The sequence below is a fragment of the Peromyscus eremicus genome, chromosome 1 (genome assembly GCF_949786415.1).
Source record: "Peromyscus eremicus chromosome 1, PerEre_H2_v1, whole genome shotgun sequence".
NCBI lineage: Eukaryota > Metazoa > Chordata > Mammalia > Rodentia > Cricetidae > Peromyscus > Peromyscus eremicus.
Genome location: NC_081416.1, coordinates 150069910 through 150097046, shown reverse-complemented (window position 1 = coordinate 150097046; position 27137 = coordinate 150069910). Strand labels below are relative to the sequence as shown.

Below are 27137 nucleotides of genomic sequence, written 5' to 3'. Positions count from 1 at the left end.
ACCCTCCTCTCTCACCCCTCAAATAAAGAAAAGGGAATTCTGGGTAATGTGGTAAAGCAGAAGAAACTACTTCCGTTGGGGCAGGAGAAAAGGAGAATTCATTTAATAAATTCAAAAATTGATAGAATGGCTGAAGTCTCAGGGTGGAAAAAAGACAGATGAGCTGAATTCTCCCCAGCCCCTACCCCACATCAATCACTAATTCAGAAATTGCCATACAGGCCTGCCTAAACCTACCATGTCTTATGGAGCCATTTTCTCAACTGAGGGTCCTTCCTCTCAGATGATATCAAGTTGACATAAAACTACCCAGCACAGATTATATGTGAATTTCAAAAGCTGGGCTAAGTGGTTTGGGTAGGCATTGAAAAAGATGAACAAATGGATTTAGTACTTTAGCATAGAGAACATGAAAGACTTAGGAAGAATGTAAGAGAATACATTTTTTGAATTATTAGGGACTTTCAATAACCAGACATTCCTATTACTGGATATGATATACATTAATGATAAATATTTAAGCCTGTGTATATTATAGGCAAAGAGAACAATTACAAAGAAAAATCTCAGAGACCCAAAAATATACAGAACATTAGGAGTAGTTTAAGATGAGCTAAAATTCGAGATTTAAGAAGAGGAGGAGATAAAGCAAGAAAGAGGCAGAGGTCTAATCACACAGGTCTTTGTGTACCACACTATAAGGTTTGGCATTTATCTTTTAAGGACTAGGGGGTCAGAAAAGATTTTCTTAGCATGGTATCACTTAATACAATAATCTTCCAGATCTCTCCTCATGGCCCCCATCTACTTGGTTAAAACTGCAGTCACCTACAGATAATTTCAAGGTCTCTGTTAAACTGGAGACTGTGATAAAACCATGTTACCTCATGGCCTCAGGAAGTGCTTATCATTTAAACCAGCACCAGGAGGAATGCATAGATCATGTTCTTTGATCCATCCTATCTTGGACCAAACTGAACATTTTCAGATAGCTACATTTCCAAGCAATGAACCTTATTAGGATAAAGTGACACAAGTCCTGAGTTACATTACTTCTAGATCTACCTTGGGGCTTCAATAAGACATTTTTTTCCCCACATGATCTATAGTGTGGTACATGTTCTTAAACACAAAGAATTATGAGGATGTGCTAAGGTAAGTTTGTGATTCTGGGCTCCAGTTGGTCACTGGGTCACAGAAAGCTGCCTGGCTTTCTGTTTAGCTAGTACCCTTCACGTTACAGTGGTGTTTGTATTTTCCAGAACACAGGATTAAAAATGGGACTCGGAAGCAGACTCTTGACTTTCACAGTTCAGTAGTGCAGGCGTGCCTGGTGGGAGGCACAAGCTGCCTGCCACCTAAACAGCCATTCTTTTCTGCATTGCAGCCTAGACAGGCTAATTCCTAATAGCCTTCATTTATTTTATGGTGAATGTCAAGCTGTTAAAATGATTGGCTCCTTTCTGAACAGCGAAGGTGCTAACAGCTTTACAGAAATGAATGCTTCCACTGGAACCAGAAACAGCCCGGAATTCCTAGGCTCTTCTTCCAAGTCTCCCAAGGCATTCTCCATCCTCATCCTCATCATGACACACTTTGTTGAAGTCAATCTCTACATGCAGTTAGGATCTATGGACTGTAATGACTAGACCTTGTGAAACTTATTTATTCATTAATTTATCGAAATTTATTGAATTCCATTGTAATATATTAAATTTGGATTTTATTTCCATATTAAGGTTCTGATACATAATAATGTGATAGGTTTTTTGTTGTTGTTGTTGTTGTTGTTGTTTGTTCTTTTTGTTTTTTGAGACAGGGTTTCTCTGTGTAGCTTTGTGCCTTTCCTGGATCTTGCTCTGTAGACCAGGCTGGCCTTGAACTCACAAAGATCTGCCTACCTCTGCCTCCTGAGTGCAGGGATTAAAGGCGTGTGCCACCACCGCCCGGCTTTTTTTTTTTCTTTTTTGTGAAATATTTACATTCTGATTCATTTTGTCTTTTTGTTTGTTTGTTTGTTTTTCAGTGCTCAGAACTGAAACCAGGGCTTTGTGCTTGCTAGGCAAGCTCTCTACCACTGAGCTAAATCCCCAACCTAATGTGATAGTTTTAAGAACTTTCAGATCCCAAACCATATTTACAACCCAAGTAAAATGCCCAGCCTATGTTAATCAGCCCATGCCTTCTGGCTCTCTGAACCCAAGTCCCGAAATCTAGCAGGAGGCACTCATGAAGCCAGGGGAGAACTGCCTTGGAGGAAGGCTATTTGCCAAGATCTCACATTCAGGAAGAGAACCTCCCTCCTAAACTCACTTGGGGTGGGGTTGAGGGTAGCAAACTTCAGGAACACCTGGAAGCATCCTCCAGATGGCAGGGTCTATAGCAGCTGGTATCTGCTGCAGGTCTGGAAGTCTGAGAGACTGGTTCAGAGCCTATCCCCAGCACATGCTAGAGCAGAGGAGAAATTAAAACTTGGCAGCATCTCCTTGCAAAGCCCTGTACTTTCCCCACCAACTTCATGTGATTAAAAAAAAAAAATCTATTTAGTGTTGCATCTATGGCCCTGGGACCATCTAGTGCCCAATGGGGAGATTTCCAGGCCCTGCATCCCTGAAGAAAATTTACTTCCCCGCCTTCCCTGTCAACCACCAATTCCCAATAGCTCTTCACCTAGGGGGCAGAACTTCACAAACCTCTCCCATCAGCTGACTTGATCCTGGGCAAGTCTTGTGCATGCCATCACAGCTTCTGTGAACTCATGTGTATCTGGGGTGTGACACCTGGAAAATGCTGTTCTGCTCCAGACACCAATCCCCAGGCATCTTCTAAGGGAATCCCATAGTTGTGTGGGGAAAGAGTGATACAGACATCCAGTTAGAGTTGCTCTTCCAGGGGCTCTTACTCCCTGCATGTTGACAACTCATGGGCCCCTGTACTTACAACCAACTACCACATGTGGCGCTTTTCCTGGGCACGTTCATTCATTTGACGCTGGCCAGTGCTCTATTAAAAACTAACCCAAACAAATGCCTCTGATGAGGGTTGAAATAAAGATAAAGATGTGGGGATGAAGCTAAGAAGTCTGGGAGCAGTTTAATGCTATGTTCATTTAGCAGAATAATAGAACCTAATACTATGATCCTTCCATTCTACATAATTATCCACATTAACATGAAACTAAATCATGCTAAAAGCACAATAAAGAGACATACAAAGGGTAAATTTAAAACTAACATTACATGTCCAGGAAACAACATGGACAATGTTTGTTTGCCACGAATGGGGTTATATAAAATTGAAGTTTAACTAACCCATATCAACAGAAACCGAGTGCAGAGTTGTTGATCTTTGTGTTACATACAAGCAGGGTCTGTCATTTCATTCCATTACAAACAACATTTTATTTAAAAGAACAACTTCAGCAACCTAAGTAAGTGTACTTGAATTTTGAAAAGCTACATATCACAAGCACTGAATAAAATCAATAGCTAGAGGAGCCAGAGAAACACACGTAAGTGTAAGAGGCTCAAATAAGGAAATTTAGTCCTACACCAAAGTGAATAGACAATTTAGTGTAATTGAATCACTGGCACTCACAGTATACCTGCATGCTGTCATTGACTCTCTGATTCTCATGAAAAGCAGAATTTTTCGGTGGCAAATAGACTTGATGCTCAAAAACGAATGATCAACACTATAGAACAATTGAGCACACACAGGACACAGACTTGCAGTGGTCACCATACAATTCAACTAGATCCCTGTGCACAACTAATTGGGGGAAATATGCATTTGCTCCTGTCTATGAAGAACCTCATAGCACACTTACCAGCATTAGAAGGATGAATGTGTTCAAAGCATCACACACAGAAGATTCTTATGTGAATGGATATTTTCCATGTGAGATGTTGTAAGAATCCAAGCATGTAAAATTGCTTTTAAAATAAAGGACTTTCCTAGAAACATTTCCTTTCTGCCTCTGGTCTCAATTTTCTTAGGTACCTATACTTTGTTGCACGGTACATTAGAGGCCAAAGTATAAGGAGTGCTTCAAAGATTCACTTACTGAGTAAAAAACAGGACAAAGGGGAGATCAATATAACAAAAGAATCCACAGTATTTCTATGGGCTGCCACTGACGGCTGGCCCTACTGTGTAGCAATGACCCCCTCGAAGATTTGTAATCTTAAAATATGCAGTAGGTATTATGATTACATGCCGTAGTACCCAGAGCTACTCAGTGAAACTGCAGATTTGTACAAGTATTCCTCATGCTGCAATTCCCCTAATCTGGGGGAAGTGGTACAGAAATATATATTCAATTTCTTTCTAACAAGTTCTTCCTCATGTACAATGTGTTGTCATCATGTTCACTCACCACTGCCCTCTCTTATTCCCTTGTCCTCCCCTGTCTGCATCTTCCTCCTCCTAACCATTTCCATCGTACTCATGTCTTTGGTTGTATGTGTGCAGGGCTGGTGCAGGTAGCCACAGCCTCTGTATGCTCATGACTGCAGCAGCCTGTTGCATCCAGAAGACAGTGTCTCTACCTTATCCCGATCATCTGGCTCTTAGCATGTCTGCTTCCTCATTCTCAATGCTCCCTGACCCTTGGAGGAGACAGATCTATGTATTTTTGTTTCATTTTAGGCAAAATTTATTTCTTCATATTGTACATCTTACTGTTACTCAAAATATTTAACTGCATTTAAATATTAGAATTTATTATTTGATTGCATAAAAGCACATAAAACAAACCATCTTACTGTTTATCAATATTTCCCTTTCATATAGTTTGCCGAAAGTGTTGGTTTAACTTTTGAAGTTAGGCATTGTATTCTTTACACAGCAAACATTTGACATTGACATTACAATTTATAGGTCTTACTTTCCTGTTTTACTTCCACATCTCCTTAATGCTGTACTCTAAATGAACTATCTATATTTTAATAAGAATGCCATTCATCTGCCCTTGAGAACCACAGGTTATAGGATGCAACTTGAATAATTCTCTTAGTTTGGGCTATTGCAAAAGTTACTGACCCCAGATCAGCTTTAAATTGTCGTCCAAATAAATGAGAGTAGAAATATATATTTAATGCAGGGTGTGGTAGCAATCACCTTTAGTCTAAGCAATCAGGAGGCAGAGGCAGGTGGATCACTGTGAGTTCAAGGCTAGCTTGGTCTACATTGTGAGTTCTAAGCCATTGAAGCCTATATAACAAGACTCTGTGTAAAAAAAAACAAAAAGTAAAAACCTTTACATATCACTTTAATGTTTTCTCTAATATTAAAATACCTACTGAAAAAGATTAACACATAATTTGTGTATAGAGATGGGCCCTCTATTAGCAATGATGTCTGCAACTTCCATGATGAACATCACTCACTGTTCTGTGCTCTGTTAGCTCCTATAGATTCTGTCTAAGGATACAAAAGGGGTATAGATGAAGCACAAGAATCCTTTCTTTCCTTTTTTCCTTTAAAAATCTAATTAAAAGTAAATGTATTGCAAGAGCTGTTACCCTTAAGTTCCCTTGCTTTGAACAAAAATTCTTAAGTTCCACAAGGCAAGATTCTCATGATGTTCTGACAATCTGGCACTTAAAAAAAAAAAGACAAGCTAATTAATTATTATTTAATAAAAGTTATTTGGTTTGTTGATAAGATCACAATCTGTGGAAACAATGGTGCAGTCACTCATTGATTTCCTTACTGAATATTTAATGGAGTTAAATATGGACATATTTTCAAGGGAATATAGAAATGTACAGAATAGACAGTGAAATGTAACATGGTGGCCAGAAGGGAGGAAAGTAATTGTTTACATTTGCTTTTTTGAGACAGAGTTTTACTGTATATCCCTGAATGGCCTAAAGCTATGTAGACCAGGTTGGCTTCCAACTCACAGAGATCTATCTACCTCTGCCTCCTGATACTGGGATTAAATAAATGTGTGGGCCACCATGCCCAGCAAATGGCCACATTTTTAAAATCCATGATACAAATTCAGAAGCTTTTAAGCACAACAGAAATAAAATAATATCTTTTTTACCTATAGCATTAGATAAGAATATTTGCCTCTCTTTGACTAACAGGCTACTTGCAGTACCATGCCCATTTTCCTAAGCCATGACTCGAGAAGTATCAAGTGTGATGTGCAGACTCAGGAAAGCACAGGGTAGTGAGTGCATTGCAGAAAAAGCATGGCAAAATAAACCTCCATGTTTACTTGTGTGTACTCTGACACCCTTGCTAACAGGTTCACATATACAAGTGCAAACTGCAAATTTCTCATGTGCACAGGTAGGACATTCCCAATCACCAGGTGAGCTAGACTTCACGAAACAGTACCATGTGTAAATGCCACATTTAGTGTAAACAGAAAGGTGCACATAGAGGAAACATACTCATGTTAACTGCCTTAAATTATTGAGTTCATAAATGATAATATTCCCAAGAAACCAATACTGGAATAAAATCCCAAGCATATCAATAATCCTGCTGCTGGAATTATCTAATGTGATTTTTATGCAAAGAGCATGTGCTGCCCTTTCAGGTTCCATCAACACAGCAGATTGCTACAACTCCAGCAGTTTTGTGAACAGCTACCAGATTGATGATAAGTAGGGCAGGTCAGTTTATCAGGCTTTATCTCTAATTAGCACTGAATAAAAACACACACAGAAAACTGCTGCAGAGAAAAGACCTGACCTTGCTAAGCTAGATGCATTGAAGGGAGAGCAAATGAGACTCCATATTCAGAAAGAAGAAGCCCATTATGCCGTCCAGTTGTCAAAAGGGACCAGCTTTGGACAGCCAAGTCCACCATCCAAACACAATGTGTTAAGTCAGCTCCCAGAGTCCTCTGAGGGAAACAGCTTCCATTCATTCTCTTTGAGTTGCTTTCCCACCTCCACACACACCTGAAAAACAGGTCAGATTCACCTTACCTTTCTCGCAGTGGCTTCCTGTGAATCCAGAAGGACAGGCACATTTGTTAGGAGCCACACAGGTACCTCCATATCTGCAGCCCTCCTCACAGAATGCTGTTTTGGGAACAAAGACTTTGTTTAGGTAATGTATATTGGAGCTCCCACATAATTCCTTATATACACTGCCCAAGGAATACACCTCTGTACTGGCATATTCAAATTTTTCTATGCACATGAAGAAATACATGCAACAATACTTTTTCCACTGCTTTATATCAAATCAGTTGAAATAACAGATGTGAGGTGTTGCACTTTGGGCTTGGCATGCGCTAAATGAGAGCCTCTATCGACAGAGGTTTCTACTGCCATCATTATTGATTTGTTTGAAATCATCTGAGATAAATAGTTCAAAAGGGAAAGGTGAGGTTGGTAACTTTTTCAATTCTCACTGCCTTAGATACTATTTTTCCCAAAAATATCATTTATATGGTCTTTTATGACAATATATTTTTTTTTAATTTTTCAAAAGTATTTTGGTACTTGGTAACATTTTTAGAAAACAATAAATTTTTAATGAACCCTTTACTCTTGTATATTTAAGCTGGCTCCAGTATTTTGCCTCCATAAATAACCCATTCTCTTCATAGCTAAGATGTTTAACTCATCCTAAATTAATCCTCTAGGGAAAGTATCTGAATATGAGATATCTCTTGAAAGGGTGCAGACTCAATTTCCACATATTGGTAAGTCTTACAGAGCTATCCCACCCTACCTGAACTCCTTAATGTTAACTGTCAATGAGATACAACACAGACTCACCTATGAAGAGAATCCTAATGAAGTATTATCTATAGCAGGCTATGCTATGGGCTTGTCTACAGTGTATTATATCAATTATTAATTGATATCAAATGACCCAGTTCAGTGTGGGTGGCACCATCCTCTAGGCAGGGGATTCTGAAGAGTACAACAGAAGAGGAGGATAGCTGAGCCCAAGCAAGCAGGCAAGGGTCCTTGGATTTAATCTCTCTCCTTAACTATAGCTGGGAACAGCTTTTTTTTAAGCTCCTGCCTTGACTTCCAACAGTAATGAACTCTGACTTGGAATTATGAACCCTTTCCCAACTCACATTGCTTTTTGTCAGGGTTTTCTTTTCTCACAGACACAGAAATGAACCCCAGACTTCACCCCCAAATGCTTCCTAGCTAAGGGGGTTCCCTGTTACACACCCACAGCAAGGCAGCACTCACAACTTCACACAGAGTTACCAGCCCCCATCCCAACCACCCCACCATCAGACCCTCAAGGACACTGGCTAAACTGCTTTTCACATCACCATGTCCTAACCCCACAGCAGTGACTGGAGATACCTGCTACACAGCTTAGTCTCTCTTTTGCAGGTTGCTCTAATAGCAAAGTTCCTACTCCTGTAATCTGTATCACTTCCATTCAGGATAAGCCACTGAAAAGTGTTACCGTATAACCATCCATGCAATTTGTTGACTAATAACGTTACTGAAATTTGCTATTAATGAAGCTGAAATGGTTAAGGCTGAGTTCCTTGTATTCATATGAGAGCTGGGTGAGCAACAGTTTTAAATTTTAATTGTAGTAAGAAAATGTCACCCTGGAAAAATGTCCTGGCCGTATGTTGCCATCATCACATAATTAATATGAGTCTAGCTATAAAAAGCCACAGGCTGTGTTTGGAATGCTGAGAACCAGTCAAAGGCGTAGAACTTATCACAATGTTGCTGTTTTCCACATCATTTACTATCTCTTGGGTAAACTCATATTCCACAGATTCAGCAATTAATTGTAAGCTGCTTTCAGTGCTGGAGGAGAGTGCAGACCTTGGAATTGAAGGACTATTTCCGTCTCCCAGCACGTTAGCATACTGGTACAAAAACAACAGCAACAACATAAAAGATCTAGGCAAAATCCATTTTGGTGTGTTCATCAAGAAACATATATGCATCTTGAGAAATCACACTGTGTAAGCTCTGTGAGTGGCATTCTCAGTGAGATATTTAAAGTATACTCCTGCATCACAGTAATGTGACAAAGTGTTTCTGCAAAGGAAGAGTGGCAGAGGGAAGTGGGTGAGAGGGAATGTCAGGGGCTGGCAGAAGACTGTGGAGCTGGAAGGAGAACGTTCAGCTTGACTTTCCTTACTGTACAGATACATGTCACCTGTGAAGTGGGTAATTGTTCCAGCATTGACCTGGAAGTACTACCCCCATTGAGGCTTCCAGTAACTGTCATGCCTACCTATGACCTGCCCCTGAGGTGGGGCCAAGATGGAAGCCTTTAAGACTCGAGATCCAGATGTGCCAGCTCTCTTGGTTCCTGGTGATCCTGGATGCTAGATGGTAGACCAAGCAGAGTTCTCCAGAGAATACCGCTGGACTGCACTTCACCTCTCCTGGATCCTGCAACCAATCCCTTTACTTGCTGTAAGTTACCCCAAAATAAACCTCTCTTTTAACTATGTGGAGTTGCCTTAATAAATCCCCACAATACACCTGGTCCCTGAAGAACATGTTAAAAGACTTGGGTATGTGTTCCTGATTCACTAGGAGAACCTGCGAGGCTCCATGACTATGTGATGTGTAACAGGCTCCATGATGATGAAATGAGTTTGTATTGTAAAGAACTTTACATACATCATGCTATGTGTTCTGTTATGTAAAGTTAGTTGGTAACAGCATCATAGTGACCATGAAGTATTGACTGGGGACAAGATATTAAAAACCTTCCTGGGGTGTTAGAGAGATGGCTCAGTGGTTAAAACTGGCTGCTTTCCTAGGAGATCCAGGTTCAGTTTCCAGCACCCACACAGTTACTCACAACCATATGTAACTCCAGTTCCAGGGGAATCTGGCACCCACTGCTGTCCTCTACGTGCCCTACATGCACATGGTACACAGACATCCATACCAAGAAATTATTCGTATACATAAAATAAAATAATAATAAAAAAAATTTAAAGACCTTAAAAACAAACCAGCCTGACAAGAAATTTACCAACACATGCTGATGATACCAGCATGGAAGTATCTTACAGTTGTTATTGTTTTGATATAAAAATGTTCAAAATGAGGTTCAGGAACCATGAGTCTATTGGCACTGGCTGGCAGAGCTATAGCTCAAACTAATACCTTCACCTACAAAACTCTGTCTCCTTTCATTTGTTACAATATAAGTTCACCTATAATCCCATGCTCAGAAAAACAGGTTTATTCTTTCTTAAATAGTTCCATAATAGCTAAAGAAATTGATTGAAATTCAAACACAAAATACGTCCAGCTAGCATAATAACCAGTTTACTTAATGGCTATTTAATCCATTCCACTACTGGATAATCCTTACATTTTTGTCTATGTCTGCTTCCATCTCTCATAGATTTAGGTATATAACAATTTTAAATGGAATTTATCTAGAATAAGGAAGGAAATAATTGCCCTCTTGGCCATCAGACAAAATGAGAATGTAATTAAAACAAAACTAAGTAACAAAAAACCTTGTCATTCAAAACTTTAACTGCATTAGGGGAATCAAGATCAACACAAATTTTCTTGCTACAGTTCATAACATATCAAAAAGAAACTGCTATATTCTAGCTTAAACATGGTGGGTGATTACTCTTGTCCTGATAAGCTTTTTTCCCCTTTTATCCAAATATCTTTAGTTTTAAGTGTTCATTGCAAAGAGTCATTGGTCTGGTTTGAGGCCTATGGATTCTGGGTCCTCACTGGGACTCCTCTTGGATATTCTGTTGTTGCCCTGTGCCACGGAGATCCTGAAGCTTTGGGTCTGCATGACTGGCCCCTTCACGTGTTCCCATGGATCACAGATAGGGTGGATGTTGGGGTGGACCAACTCATAACCCTGGTTCTGGTCCTGGGTAGTTGCAGGGTTGGTCAGCCCAACAGCTCTCCCTTGTCCTCACCACCAGAGTGAACTCTCCTGCATTGCCCTGGCTAGGTTACCCCTTGTGGATATGAGCAAGGGGCAGAGCCAGTTCTGCATTTATGTCCTCAGGCTCAGTTCTCTCATACCTACACCTTCGGGTCACCTCTACTGGGTTGCCCAGGCATGGCATAGGGTCCACTCTCCTGAGTGCTGTAGCTGATGAGGGGCAGGAACAGCTCTCTGGCTCTTATGACCAGTTCTCCCACCTGCCTTAGGTATTGATGGTGGTGGTGGTTATCTCTCCTCATCCAATGTCATCACAAGACAGATGAGTAATGGGCACAGTTCCCCCATGCTCACAACTTTGGGGCTAACTCACCTACACCTCTGCCAACAGGACTGGCTCTATTATGCTGCCCAGGTGAGATACAGAGCCTGCTCTCCTTAGTGTTGCAGCTGGTGGGGGACAAAAGCAGGCTATGGTCCATCCTACCTTAGACTTAAGATCTGTGTAACTGTTGGCAAAATATTTCATCTCTCTTTATCTCAATCACAAGGCACTGGTGGTCAGTAATGATGTTGCCTGTACTGAGAGGGTTGAATCAAGTCACTAACTTCAACCACTCAGCACAATGCATGGCGAACGTGATGTCCTCACAACTGAAGATTATTCCTGCTTTTATCACCAGGATTCTTCTGGACCAGATGACAGTGATATTTTGAACCACTTTCTTTTCCAGACTCTAGCAATGCAGTGCTGAGCAAGACAAGAAAGATTCCTATGCAGTTGAGATATGCAGTCGAGATAGAGCCAGGGCTCTCTAGTCTTTCCTGACTCAGGGGCCTCAGAGAACCATGCAAATAATCACAGACTTGGGATCTTAACTCCCTTACAAACTCAGAGAAATTCAGTGACACAGGTCTGGGACTTAATAAGCTGCTTATTTGTCAACCACTATCCAGATCCCGAAGCATGACGTAAACAGATTAAGGAAAGACAATGAGGTTACAAGCTTCGATCTGTTATTTTAGTGCCATTTGTTATTAACTTACTGCCCCGAAGGGGATGCTCGATCAGATCAACTCTGAGATGGCATGCTTCTGTTTTTGAGAGAACTGTTTATATTTGCAAGAAAAATAAAATCAGAAACCTCTGAGTGAGATTTAATCTACAGAAAGAATGCATGCTTGGGCTGAGAACAATTTTGGCATGTGAAATCAACTGAGGTGTTCACGGGAACCAGGTGTTACATCCAATAACCACGGCATACACTAATAAAAAGTAATAGCCCATCACACACTGAATACATCTCCTGGTCCTCCTCAAGTTTTACTGGCATATACTAGTTCCTAGAGCATCCTAAAATCCTGGCAAGTGAGCATCCTTCCTTGGGTTTATTTCTGACCCCTCTGCCCATTTTCCTTGGTCCATCTTGTGGGAAAGACATACATAAGGATGATGTTTGTCTGGTAAAAGAAGCAGACAGAAGCACCTAATTACCACAGGCAGGCAAACCTCCCATTTCTAGTCATTTGCAAGGCATCAATTATGCTGTTAAACACATTATTGATCTATTTAATAATAAGTCAGTCGGCTTCCATGACTTATCAAAGGCTTGAAGTGTGGTGAGCTGAAATTAAGCCAGATCACCAGCATAGCCCCATGCCTACTTCGATCCTGGGAGTTGGTGGGCTGAGCATCATATCAGCTTTATTTGCCCTCTTGATATTTTCTCAGACATAAACTTCCACTCTCCAAAGCAGTTCTGCCAACAGTGAATGGAATGACGTGTTTCATTTTTTGTTTAGTTCTTGGTCTTTTTCAGATTCATCAAAGGGCCCTTCAAGTACTTTGGGTTGTTAAGGTGGGGTAAGGTCTGAATTCTACTGTGCCCTGGGATGTCACCACGTATCATACAAGGCACAGAACAGCCCTGCACAACAAAGAATTGCTTGACCTGAAATGTCAGTAATGATAAGCTGGAAAAACTTCTGCTCGAAGTTACTCAGTTAAGTTCATTAAATAAATAAAGTCACTCGGTTAAATCCATTAAATATCTCTGGGACCAAAATCCTGTTACTTGTATCCAACCCTTATGTCTTCCATTTCTCTCTTTTCAACCTTCCCATAAAACAAATTGAAAACTTGGAGAAAAGAGGGATAAAAATCATGCAGAACACCAATTATAGTATATGAAACATGCAAATGTCTTCAGTTCTCACTTGCTGACAGTGGGTTCTCTAATCCATGGGGTACCGCATAATTTAATAATTATTCACTTTAAAAGTCACTGCCAAGTGACAGTTAATGGTGGCTGTGAGGGAGGGTGTGTCACTAAGGGTTGGCAGACTCCCATGTTCCAAACATGCTCGTGCTGTCAGCCCTGCATGAGCAGTGGGTCAGGTCATGCCCACAAAACCCACATGAAACTAGGAGAGCAACTTGGAAAAAACATGCGTTTCAGTGGAAGAGGGAAGAGGGATGAGGGACAGTGTAACAGCAAATGAAAATGGCTAAAGTCCATTGTGTTCATGTATGAAATGATCAAAGAATAAAATAATAAACAAATGCAACTTAGAACATCATACCTTTGGGAAGATTTATTTCCAACTTTAATTATGTGTATATGTTTCTATGAGGCGTGTGCATACGAGTGCAGTTGGCTGCAGGTGCCAAAGGAGTACATCAATTCCCCTGGTGCTAGAGTCAGAGGTTGGGAGCCATCCCGTGTGGGTGCTGAGAATAAAACTCAGGTCTGGGAAAGAGCGATGCGTGCTCTTAATGGCTTGGTCATCTCTCCAGCTACACCCCTCCTATGCGCTGTTTTTGAAAGAAAAGCAAACCACCCTCAGCATAATCAGTTTTACTACCAGCAGCCCCATAGAAGCTTCCCCTTTCTTTTCAGTACAGAATGTTGTCCTTAGGAAACTTGTCAAAGGGCAGAGATGGTAGCAATGCCTTGCATGCAGGATTCCATCTCCCTATTACAGCATCATGGTGCACTCATGACAGACACTTACCAGATGAAAATGCTGACTCAGACCTAAGAAGGGTGTCAAGGGTCACACTTCCACTAAGTGACATCCTGCATTTGAAGCTGAGAGTTCTCACTGCCACTCAAGCTGTGTCCACTAGAGCCCTGCTGCCTACAGTGTGCAGACAATAAGCTGAGTACTTAGAAATCTGCACCTAGTCGGGAACATTGTCTCCTTTCTAGAGACACCCACCCTATAGCGGCAGACAGTGACATCATAAAAGGGAATAAAAGCCTACAGGAGTGGTAAGAACAGTTAGGGGGGGACACAGGGAGACCATAATTAACCATGCCAAGTGCACTGGGGCAAGGATTTCCATGAGAGCTGTTGTATGAGTCAGTTTTTTTTATTTATTTATTTATTTATTTATTTATTGCCAGAAGGTTCAGGAAATGTGACCTTTCTGGTCAAGCTTTTTCACGAAGGAGTGTGCTGAGGAGACGAGAATGAGGTGAGAGGCTCGACAGTGAAAGAGAACGCAGGGAGCTAGCTACAAGGCTAGAAGAGGGCCTTAAGAATCGCGTACCAGCCATTACCCTCGCCTTGAAAGTCCATCTGTCTCTCAGCCTGCTTCCTAGGGTCTGTGCATTAGCTGGCTAAGGTTATGCTCCATTAACATTGCACCACAAAAAAAATGGAAAGAAATAACCACTTAAAATGCAGACCCTCACATGTACACGTAAGGTAAGCAGAACAAAATTTTCTCCTCATATGTAGAACACTGTGCAATATTTTCTATTCTTTCCTGGTCCAGTTTTGTCTGTTTTACTTTGTTCTGCCCAACACCAACTATAAACACAGCTATGGTCCAAGACTTCACTTTCACAATCCACTAAGCCCATGCCTTGTAAAATGTCACTCGGGTTAGAGAGAAGAGTCAGCTGTTAAGAACATGTACAGCTCTTCCATAGGACCCAGGTCTGGTTTCCAGCATCCCAAGTCAGGCTGCTCCTGACTGCGCTTAACTCCAGTTTCCAGGAAGCTGATGTCATCTCCTGGCTTCTACCAACACTGTATGCACACATGGCATACATTCACCAGACATATAAATAAAAATAAAACTTAAAAAAATAAATTATAAAATTGCTTGATTCATATATTTTCATCACCTGCTTATTATTAAAGCCCATAGTATTTTGTAAGAGGATGAGACATACGAGTATTTTTATATTGCCTCTACAATTTCAAACTGAGATACTGAGTTAGCTCTAGAAAGGGTGACCAAGGGACCTGCTGAGAAGAATGATTTCAGCAGGGGAAGGAGGGGGGATGAGAGGGGGTGGGAGTGAAATTCACTATATGAGCAGGCAATTGTCAAACAATAATATAGTATTTAAAAATTTTAAAGAGGGTTATAAAAATAACGTCCTTTATGTGCTGTTTCCAGGGGTGTCTTTGCAATACACACACACACACACACACACACACACACACACACACACACACACACACAAATTGTCTCCCAAAGTAGAGCACATTTTCTTTGAGTCTTAATAGAAGCCCCTGTAACAGAAGATACACTGCACAAGGAAAGGTGAGCTAATGAGGCATCAGCATTTGTTTGGTCTAACACACGTGCATTGCTAACCATATGTTGAGGTTCTTAAGGATCAAAGTCATGTACTTTGCAATTCTTAATTCTTTTATACCTTGGCCACAAGTAATGTGAAACATGTTGCTGATACAGCAAATTCATTAGCAGGGGATGAATTTTTATGGGGAAAAAAATCTCTTTCATAAACTATGTCATGAAATTTGAAACAATATTTGAACAAGTCAAGCCAATCCAATTTAAAGAGTTTATCAAGCACCTACTGTGTGCCACCTAACAAAGACCCACCTACTCCAAGGAGGCCATACCTCCTGATGAGCCACTCCCTCTGAGCCCATGGGGGGCCATTTTCTTTCAAACCACCACAAAAGCCAACCCAGGTGACTTAGTGAGACCTTGCTGCTAAGTAAAATGTAAAAGGGAACTGGGGAGGCAACTTCTTGTGCTTGCTCAGCATGAGCAAGACCCCAGGTTCATGCCCTACTACAAGAGAATAGGTCTGAAAAAGAAGAGTGAGGAGTATCCAGCCCTAACCTGAGATAGGCCACTTACACCTTGTCTAAATAGCAAAGGTACCTGGGCACTTCCTCTTTACAGCCTATGACTCAATTGGTGCTCATAAGAGTATGACTGAAAACAGAGAGGTCTTGCTTCTGGTCTTGATTCCTCTCATACGTACTCTGACAAGCTGTTTAATCAGAGCAAGAAAAGAATCTGCAACAGACTGGGGACACTAGGATTAAAAGAGAGAGAACAGGTAAAGTCCTTGGCAGCATGACCACACATCCTAAGCTCTCAAGGGACGTTAAATCTTCTTAAGGCCACCAGCCTCTTTCTCTAGGTTGACTAATATAATACCGCATTACAGAGAAACCCTGTCTCGAAAAACAAACAAAATAATAATAATAATAATAATAATAATAATAATAATAATAATACTGCATTATCTCCACAAGTACAAAGGCCATTGCATCCTGCCTTCCAAAAGGGGGTGTGTTTATCCACTCCATGGTTAGGAGATTCCTCAGCTCTGAACTCCATAGCAAAGAAATCGGTGAGGTATTGGGACAAAACCTGAAATGAGCAATAGTTTATTAACTGATGTCCATGTTTCAAAATCAAATTCAAGAAATTAAGTCAAGAGCTGGAACTGTGGCTCAGTGATAGAGCACTTGTCTAGCAGGTACAATGCTCTAGGTTTAATACCCAGTACTGCAATTTAAAAAAATTAATTCCGGACTTTGTATGATAGAAAACTAAAGTAACAACAAATCATCTATCAGCAACAAAAATTATAAATGCAAAATAAACTTTGATGCTGAGGGTTCATAGGAACACTAAGAAATGGGAGGCTGGAAGGTTCCCACAATGACAAGCAGTGAGGGACAAAGCCGGGGTAAGAGGGTTGGGAGGGTTCTTCCTGCACTGCATCTGAGCAGTACTCCTATCACCCATACAGGTGACAGTCTGAAGACCTACAAGGAAATAAACCCCAGCAAAGCGTCACGGGTAAAAGATTTTCTGCAATTTTATATAACTGCATAGAATTTGATGCTAACTCCGGGAATGAAATAGTAATTTGGGTGGACCCGAGTTCTTAAGCGGGCTTTTCCTTTTCCCATTTTCCCTGAACAGCTCCACAGATTTTTGTTCATGTTTCAAGATCACCTCCCAATACAATTTTTTTAAAAGTAAAAAGTAGTGTCTTCATTTTGTAGTTGGGGAAGCTGAAGACAATGAAATGAGATGGTTAGCCTGAGAAAAAGTTAAACATGAGGCTGAAAGTCAGAATTTGAGATTATAGGACTCTGGCCATGCACATGATAGTCCATGATTATGAGATGTCAGCTTTGACCAATGGGAGACAATCGGTTTTAGATATTAAAGTGAGAGCAGAGAAGAAGAACAACAAGAAAGGAAAGGAAGAAATGATCGCCTTCACCATCACGGCATTCCTTACTTCAGCCCCCACATCCACTCCAGCCTTTTAAATACCCAGCATGTGTGGACAGCAAGACTTTCGGTAGACATGCCCCAGGCTGTTTTCTAGCTGTGTGATGTAGGGTTTGTGGAGACCTCTATAGCACTGTGTCTCTCAGAAGGAAGTGGAAAATAAAGAAAATTAGGGCTGGCTTGCTTTCTACAGCTGTTCTGAGGACTAAGGGCATCTGAGTCATGTGTTCACTTTAATGGTATTGTTATGATTACTGACACATCTGTACACACATGTGGAAACCTCTCTGGGGAGAGACACACTGCTGTGGGTAAAGTAAGAATAAATGAAGCCTTAACTTACAGGGGTGTCAGACTCTCATATATATTTTGTGGGAAAAAAAGATTTGTTTCAGTGCCATGCTTAAGGATATGTTTTTACCCAGAAATGATTAATTATGAAGTAATACATGAAATATAAAGAAGTCTACTTCTTGTAGACACTGGAAACATATTTGTTCTTTTTTCAACAGCCTTCAAGGTCAAACCCGGGGTCCTCTTAAGTGGGCATTTCTGATTAATGCTTGCACTCACGCTGTTCACACCCGTCAGGCTTAAGCCATGCCGACGCCTGGTTATCGGTCCTCCTAGACGTCGAGCTGTTTCTCATCTACAGAACAGGCTGCCTTCATTCTTGTGCTAATGTTATTTTTGAAAGGTTTAAGCTCAAATCCCTCACAATGTATTTCTAATTTATAGGCAGCAGAGAGGGGGTAAAAGAACACAGTCCACAGAATGAAGCACTCCTAAATCCAATCTAAGTAGTTATGTGACCTTCAGCAAATTAGTCACTTTCTCTGAACCTCAGTTTCCCCTATTGCTAAATGAAGACCTCTTCTTCAAATTGTACTGGAGGAGAAACAATAATGCAAATGCAAAGCCAATAGCACAGGGACTGAGGCAGCCTACTTCTCCACACTTGTCCCTTTCTACGCTCTATGGCAGTCCTTTCTGTAGACTTATCCAGCCAGGTCCAGCTCCTTACACATGCTGAGCTTGCATTTTATCCATTTCTTTAGCCCATGTGACACTGGCTGTGGAGAGACAAAGAAAAAGGCTTGTGTTTATTTCCTGTGGGCACTATCAGGATGTTTTCCAAATGCCTGCCTTTCTGCTCTGTGGAAAAGCTTCTCACAACTCAGCTCTCAGTGGAGGAAAATCTGTGTCTAGAGAGAGCTTTCAAAACCTTTCCTCAACCCACTGCTTATGGGAAAGGAAGTGAGTGCAGCATTGTGGGAAACGCATTGGCAGCTCATCCAAAACAGTAAAAATAGAACTAATGCCTGATATACCAATCCTGCTGGGGAATAAAATCAGTAGGTCAAAGACACACCTACAGTATCATTTATAATTATTGCAGCATTGTTCACCATGGCCAAGACATAGAATCAAGCTAAATACTCATCAGTTCAATGAATAAAGGAAATATGGGCATATATACACAGTGAATTATTACTCAGCCATAAAAAGGATTCAATTCTATAACTTAGGGCAGCATGGATGGTCCTGGAGGTTATTATATTAGATGAAACAATCCAGGAGCAGGAAGACAATGTGGCATGATAATCTCTATGAGCAGGCTAACTGAAACTGACCTAAAAGGAATAAAATGTGATTATCTGCAGCTAGGGAGAGAAAGTACATGGAAATGGAGGAAGAAATGGTAAGCAAGCACATTACAGTTGGGGGAATATGCTTGGGCTCTGCTGCAAAGTAGGTGTATCGAGTCAATGATGGGCTGTCAAAATACGGCTCCAAGGATGGAGTGTGAATGGTAATCCCATAAGAATGATGGAGCTCTAAGGCAACAGACATGCTAAAGATCCTGATTTGACCATTACATGGTATACGCATGAACCCAAACACACATCTCGTACCCTACACGCATGCAGAATTATCAAGTGTCAGTGGGAATATAACTATTTTTAAGCTCTGCTTTTATGCCTGCACTGAACAGAACGTGTTGTAACTGATCAATGCACTAAGATTCCAGCAAACGTGGCACCAAAATACCTAGGTGACAGGGAGAGGGACTGGCATTGCAAAGCCCAGCCAGCACCTACAGAGAGTGCTGGGGGTGGGGAGGATAGCTAAGCATTCCTAAAGAAGTCAGCTGATGGCAGGAGGGTTTCAGGATCTATGTCCTTCGCTGTCTGAAAGAAAGGAATTAGGGACAATGATGCTTGGGTGAGAACAATATTTTAGAAGAGAAAGTAGCCTACAAAAAAAGCAACTCCGAACAAAATGAATCGAAATGCTACTTAAATACCACACTGATTAAGGACCCAGTCCAATATCTGTTTCTTTCTTTCTTTGTGTGGGTGAGAAGAACGTGAGTTTACTACTAGACCCCACTGTAGGCCACTGCAATCTGTTTCCTAGGATATTACATGCATAACTTATTTAGTTGCTAAGGATGCATGGATCTGGCAATTCTCCTTAAATATTTCCTTTTGTTCTACAAAACATTGGTCCTTCCATGACAATTCATCCAATAACTGTCTTCTGGAGTCACAGCCCCGGCAAGAACTGCCTTCAGCACTGACCCTGTAATGTTGGATAGAGCAGGTGATGGCCCTGGTCTTGTAAAACTTAGCTTTTTGTGGACAAAATAAAATATGCACAATGAAAATATCAAGTTACAAAACTCAGATGAGTGCAGCTACTCGTGGGAATTGCAAGGCCGAGCGGAGGGAGAAGTGGCAGTGCCATCGGTTTAGGGTGGTCATGAAGTGATGAACACTGATGTTTAAATACATCATGAGAAGGCCCATAGTAAACATATCTGAAGATGACAAGGACAAGTGATTCACGGTCACAGACTGGGTCCTAGAGAACAGCACCAGAAAGCAGCAGAATTCATTAGCTCTGCTAATATTTTGAATGCAGTAACTACCACAGGACCCCCCTATAACACTCCCAAGAAGACACCCAAAGAATCAAAGACAGCACTCCACAGAGATATGTGCCTATCCATGTTTACTACTGAACTGTTCACAAGGCCTACAGCTATGTCATATCATCAGCCTAGGTGTCCATCAGCAGATGAATGGATCTGGACAATCATTTATCTATTGTGAAGAATTCAGTCATGTTGTTTTAGGAAACTGGGTGGAATTGAAATCATCCTGTTAAGGGAAATAAGCCATACAGAGGAAAACAAGTATTGCCTTTTCTCTCTCATGTGGAATCTGAAACTAACTAACTAACTAAATATGAAAATAAAAGGGGGCTAATTAGGGAGTCAGAATGGGAATAATGGAAGAAATAGGAGGGAATGGTAGGGAATAAGACACTAAATACAACCCAAAGACCTTTTATGCATGTATGAGTTAATATGTACTCATGAGAGAAGCCAAGTCATTACAGTGAATGCAATGACTAGCCATTTGAAGGTTCTATACTGGTGAATGACATCACATCACTTGGGTTTAGCAGAACCTTCCTCACCTCTGTGTTGAGAAAAATTAACTATGAATCAGGACAAGCAGCAGTGAGAGCAGATGGCCAGGCTTAGAAAGCTGCTACAGTCATCCAGTCCCCACGGCTGGTGTAATGAAGTGGAGGTGTGAGGTGCCACAGGCTCATTGGATTGTCAATACATTCAGATACATGGGCAGGTCGGCCACAAAGTGCAGATACCATCTTTGTCTCGGTGAACCAAACTGGATAAGCAGCAGTTTCTTGTCCTCCTGTAGAATTGGGACCTGGACTTTTATTTTCTGGTTGTGATTATACGCATGTTTTACTGAGAATTATTCCCCACAGTGGTAAGTTGTTTAAAAATTCCTGCTTGGTCTCAAAATGTCCCCTGAACAGGGACACACACTGACACTGAGCACCTCTCCCATCCTAGGTCACCAGATATTAAAGGTCTGTGGTAGTTTCCTAGAATTGTGGTGACAAATCAACACTGATGTGGCAATTAACTTCATTCTCTCATAGTGTAAGACCAGCTGTAGTCAAGCAGGGCTGATTTCTGCAGAGGTTCTGGGTTGGGGTCATGGGAAGTCCATCATTAGCTTCTGTGGCCAAGAATGCTTAACATTGCTGGCATGTGGCTTTACAGCTGCAGTCTCTGCCTTTCCCTTCTTATGTCCTTCCCACAGGTGTCTTATCTAATCTCTACTCCATTTTTCTTACACTGACAGCAGCCATTACATTGAGGAGCCATGCTGAATCTAGTATAGCATCTCAAGCTCTCCCACTACATATGCAAAGACCCTGCTTCCCAATAGGGCCACATCCACAGGCACTGGAGGTTATCATGTGGACACACCATTCAGGTTCATTCTTCAACCCACTACCAGAGAACCTTCCACCCACTTCAAATAGCTTTCATCCACTAAAAAGACAGTGCCCTATAATTGTCTTCTTACTGGTCAGTTTGCCCTTATAGATTTGAGCTCCTGAAGCATGAGGACCATGTCTTTCTGCTCTCCATCATTGGCACCAAACAATTCCTGAATATCATGCATAACAAGTCATTCTTAACTGAATACATTAATTACAAATCACTGAGTAGATTTATACAATGGTGAAAAGTTTAGTTGAGTCTCACCAGGCAGATTAAACTTCCTGTTGCCACCAGAGGGGACATTCTGGCATTTTAATATGATATTGGCCTTTTACAAATGTTTTGGCTTCTATTTCCTTCTTTAATAGAATTTTGCACACAGGATCATTGACATTATGCCAAATATGCATTGGTAAACTGCTCCTCCCAGTTTCTCTCCATCTTCCCTTCCATCTGAATCCACCCTACCAGGAAGTTTTAAACCCATGGGACATGAACGTTTCTTCAGTATCAGTGGGTTTGGGAACCTGAAGGCTGCTTCTGTAAAGTCGGGTTTTCTTCTTCCACTAGTTATTTACAGTACTACGGTCTTCCATTTTCCAAAACTGGGATCGGAAAGATCCAATATCCAGAATACTATTGGCTGGTTCATTTTTATTGTGAACTTGGCACAACCTGGAATCACCTGAGAAGGGGAAACCTGAACTGACAAACTGCCCAGATCAGACTGGCATTGACCAGGCCTGTAAAAGACTGTCTTGAATGATGATTGACATGCATGGGCCCAGCCCTGGGCAGGTCGATCTGGTGTATGTAAGAAAGCAAGCTGATCATGAGTCTGGGAGTGAGCCACTAAGCAGCCTTCCCCAATGGCTTCTGCTTTGAATCCCACCTTAAATTCCTACCTTGACTGCCTTGGATGGTGGATGGTGACGCAGCAATATCCTCCTTTCTGTTGCCTTTTAGTCATAATAGTTATCATAGCAACCAAAATCAAGCTAGAACTACATTATAATCTAATCTTTATGAGGCCATGGACCATTAGGATAAGAGAAAGGAGCAACATAGTAAGTAACCCCTGTTTGGAGGCAGAGGTGTTACAGCTTTTTGTCCCCAGCAGTAAGTTTCCATTTCTCTAAAACATAGACCATTTTTTCCCTCACAGACACTGACTTGTTATATCACAAAATAGCAGGGCAGGTCGGGGTACCCACTCTTAATGCTAGCTAATCAACTTTTATCCATGTCTTAAGGCAAGAACTGTATTATAGTTGCTTTCATGCTCGTGTGCCAAGGCTAGGGGTCCTATTATAATCATTTCCTTACTTTTTAACCGAGGCAGAAAACTAATCTCTGCTGTAGATGGTATGCATGGAGACCTGCAGATCAATAGAAAGAGTGTAGGTGTGGAAGTAGGCACATAGGGCACTCTAAATCCAAGATAACCCCAAGCCCTTAGAGACAGTGCTACTCAGTTCCTAGTATCCATCTTCACATACTTGAAGAATCTGTGATGCTTAAAAATAAACTTTGGCTTTTTTTTTTCTCCTTTGAACTCTTCCTGTCTATAAATCCTTCAACTGATGGAGAGAAAGAACTAAGCCCAATCAGTATCAGTCATCTCCATTTATGGAAATGGGGGACTGGTGATCATCACCCTTAGGTTCTGAGAACTTGAGATGACGTAGACCAGAGAGGCAAGACAGAAAGAGAAGACTGGCCGACAGCAGCAAGTGTGTCAAAGACCAGAAGCATGGAACTGAGGATCTACGGCATTTCAGAGAGAAAATGGAGAGAAAGGGTTAAGCATAGGTACATTCTCCCAGTGTGTGAGTCATCTGAGCTCAAAGCAGCAGTCTGCTGAAGATGATTGCTACTGTCTATCAGATTTATAAGCTCTGCTGGCCACTCAGAAACAGCAAGTGAAGAAACCAATTCTTCTTCACTCCAAGAACTGCAAGGTGAATGGCAATGACTACAATCCAGTAGGTTGTAAAATGTTTATTGAAAGACCAAATCAATTTATATACATTCGTTTGGTTTCTTGGGGAATTACTGAAACCAGATATGGCCATACTGAGGATACTAGTAACCAGTGTGCACTACAGTGGTGTATCAAGATGCATCATAGGTCTGTGATAGACTGTAGCCTGTGCTGTGGTGTCTGCACAACAGGCAGGCAAACACAGAAGAGAACATCACATGTGTATTCAACCACATGCATGCTGAAAGCAGTCTCCCTGTGGTTCATAGCTGTGTAAAAAAGGATAGTCTTTACTAAGCAAATGATAGTTTTAACATAAAGATGATCTTTGGAGTGAGACAAAGCATTTTGAGTTTAAAATATACGTGACAGACAATAAGCTCCAGAACTCCATGGAACTTTAAAAAGCATTGTTATGAAGTTTTCTGGGCACGTCTTCTCGAAGCATTTTACTTGCTGATAAAGGAAGCTCTATGGTCAGTGCTGCCAGCTCTTGCCAATAAGTTCAAGCTGGGACCATGAATATCATTTTCTTCCAACAAACAGACCATGATTAGCTTAACGATTCTCCCAAGTTGTAATGCTGCCAGCACAATGGATAAGTTGACTATTTCTGCATCTGTTCATGCTACTAGCATCCATGAATAGCATCCCTGACAGGAGAGAAAGTTCATATTCTAGGCCTGTATGTTATCACACATATCTGTCAGCTATCTTTCCAGAAAATAATTGTTCCTCTAGGAACATCTAACATACACCTAAATTTCGATGTTCTATTATTTTGGGAGGTAGAGTAGCCATGTGTATGTTTACTAGCATGGACATACACACACACACACATGTTCCATGTACATACAGAGGTTAATGACAGATGTCTTCTTTAATTGCTTTTCACCTTGTTTTTGAGGTGGGTTTCTTACGGAACATGGAGTTCACCAATTCAGCAAGGCTGGTTGGTCAGTGCACTCAAGGGATCCCCTGTCTCCACTCCCACCCCCAGCACCAGGATTACAGACAAAAAGCCCTATGCCTGGCTTTTTATGTAGGTACCGAGGATCTGAACTCAGGTCCTCATGCTTGTCAAGCTTACTGGATGAGCCATCTCTCCATTCCCCACTTCCCTGTGATGTAGCAAAGACTCATCCTGCATCATCCCATAGGTACAGTCCTTGTCACATTGCTACTTGTTTAGAGACACAGAATGCCCAAGTACCTTACTTCTCTACCTGTAAGTCTGGAAGCCTCCTTACCATTGTCTTAAGAGTTCTCTCTTGGCAAATACTTGAAGCCATTTATAATCCATCTCCAACATAACTATATCAAAGTTTCTTCATTTATCAGATGTCTTGTCTAACTGTATGACACAGCACCAGCAGTACTATCCATTAGAAGCTTTACAGCAGTTTCTGTGGTTTCTATCTTGTGATTCCTTCTGACACTTGTCATCCCAGCTTTTGGGGCTTTGTTCTTCTTTATCGACTTTCTCGGGCCTAATCATTTATTTCTTCCTCCTTGCTACCTCAGTATTTCACTGGCGGCATACACCTATAATACAGATACCAGGGAGGCTGAAGCAGGAGGATTACAAATTCAAGATCAGCCAGGGTGACCTAGAGAGTTCCGAACTAACTGATAAACATAGAGAGAGCCTGTATCAAAAATGAAAATGCAGAAAAGCTGTGGATGTTAAGATACAAAAGAATATCCTTACACAAAACCAGAAATAGCTTAAGGGGATTTCTACTTCCTACCTATGATTCCGTTTCTCAGTGGAGGACTGAGAACACAAACATATTTCAGAAGACATTTCCCCAGGGTCAGACAACAATACTGTTTCCTGCATTTGAATCCCTGTACGCCAGATTGCCCGACACGCTTTGATGGCTCTGTGTGGCTGGAGTTTCAAGCCTTGCCATATACTCCTCCCAGTTTTGAAGACTGGCAACCTCCTTCTGATCAAACTACTTCAACTCAAACATGGGTAAGTCTTGCCAAAACCCTTTGGTGCACTGTTTCCACTGACAACAGCAGGAAACCCTAGGTATTTACTTTGCATTCTGGGTCACAGAAAAGCCGGCAGGCACTTGTCTCAGCTTCAAGCTATCAGACAGAGAAATAAAATGAATAGAAATTCCCTATTCATAAAGACTCAACACTTAATATTCCATGTGATATGTCTCTAATTCTGTTAAAATTTATAACTGAAGATCTTAATAGAAACGACACTCAAGTAAATGTCTCCTTATGGTTTTATTCTGTAGATAAGCTAACATCTAGTCACCAGGGAGAGTTCATCTGCTCCCTGTGCCTAGAAATCTTGCCCCAAGTTGGTCATAGGGCTCACAGCCTCACTTCATCTTGCTGTTAGCAGACACTGTCTCCATAGAAAAGCCCTCCAGGACCCAGTGGTTTTCAATAGCCACACTGCCCTTTCTGCGCTGTCCTTGTAGTATGCCTCTGCCATGGCATCGTAGTGACAGCCACAGCAGCAGCAACAGCCACAGTATGGCTAACTTTATAAGGCACTTCGCTTCCACCAGAGGCTCTGCTGAACACTGAACACACAATCCCCACATCTCACTTCTCCACTGAGATTTCCTCTTACATAGGATACTATGGACACACAATAAAAACAAAGCACCCAAGTAGAGAGATGTTGAATAATGTACCCTAAGACCACACAGATGATAAATGCTTGAGAGTCAGGTCAGGTGATTAAAGAGATTGAGACAGCTTTGCAGAGGGAAAATGAGTACAGGATTGTACAATGTTTAGGGAATATTTTGGAGTTCGAGTTTTATCTGGTCATTATGCATACCTCATTAACAGAACTAGTTAGCTATCAGTTAGTTCAAAGTCCCCTTAACCTCTGCTCTCCATTCGTGTAGCTTGAGAGGAGTTGACAGTATACCCAGTTTTAAACAGCCCCACACCAATGTGCATACAGGCAGCACTAATTAGACTCAGTGGATTATGAGAGAGAGAGAGAGACAGAGAGAGAGAGAGAGAGAGAGAGAGAGAGAGAGAGAGAGAGAGAGAGAGGAAAACATGAAGTTTGGAATGGGACACAATGAGGGATAGATGGAGGGAGGCTTTAGAGAGTGGATGAAGGATAGCATGATCATTGTATATATGTATAGAATTCTCACAGACTGAACCATGTGGATGGGGAAATCTCACAGAGCTGTACCCTAGATCAAGAGCCACAGGTAAGTAATGACTACTAAGTGAGGAAGGCTCAGTCTTCTCCAGGGACAAGGCCCCTGCTAGCTTATCCAACACCAAATTGCTATCCCTAAATACATGTACATATCACCAACACTAAGTGGGTTCACTAGGCTCCGTTTATAAGTAAACATATATGCATATGAACATAACAATAATAATTAAAGAAGAGGTCATGACGTTGAGAGAGAATTCGGGGA

At 41.3% G+C, this 27137-nt stretch overlaps 1 protein-coding gene across 1 annotated transcript in view; it reads right to left on the bottom strand.

Annotated features, from left to right (window-relative positions):
• Nell1 (neural EGFL like 1) overlaps nt 1–27137 on the bottom strand; it is an 806688-nt gene that overhangs the window by 172193 nt on the left and 607358 nt on the right. The window contains exon 15 of the mRNA XM_059253364.1: nt 6954–7049. Within this exon, the coding sequence (XP_059109347.1) occupies nt 6954–7049 (96 nt within the window). The remainder of the gene's footprint in view (nt 1–6953; nt 7050–27137) is intronic.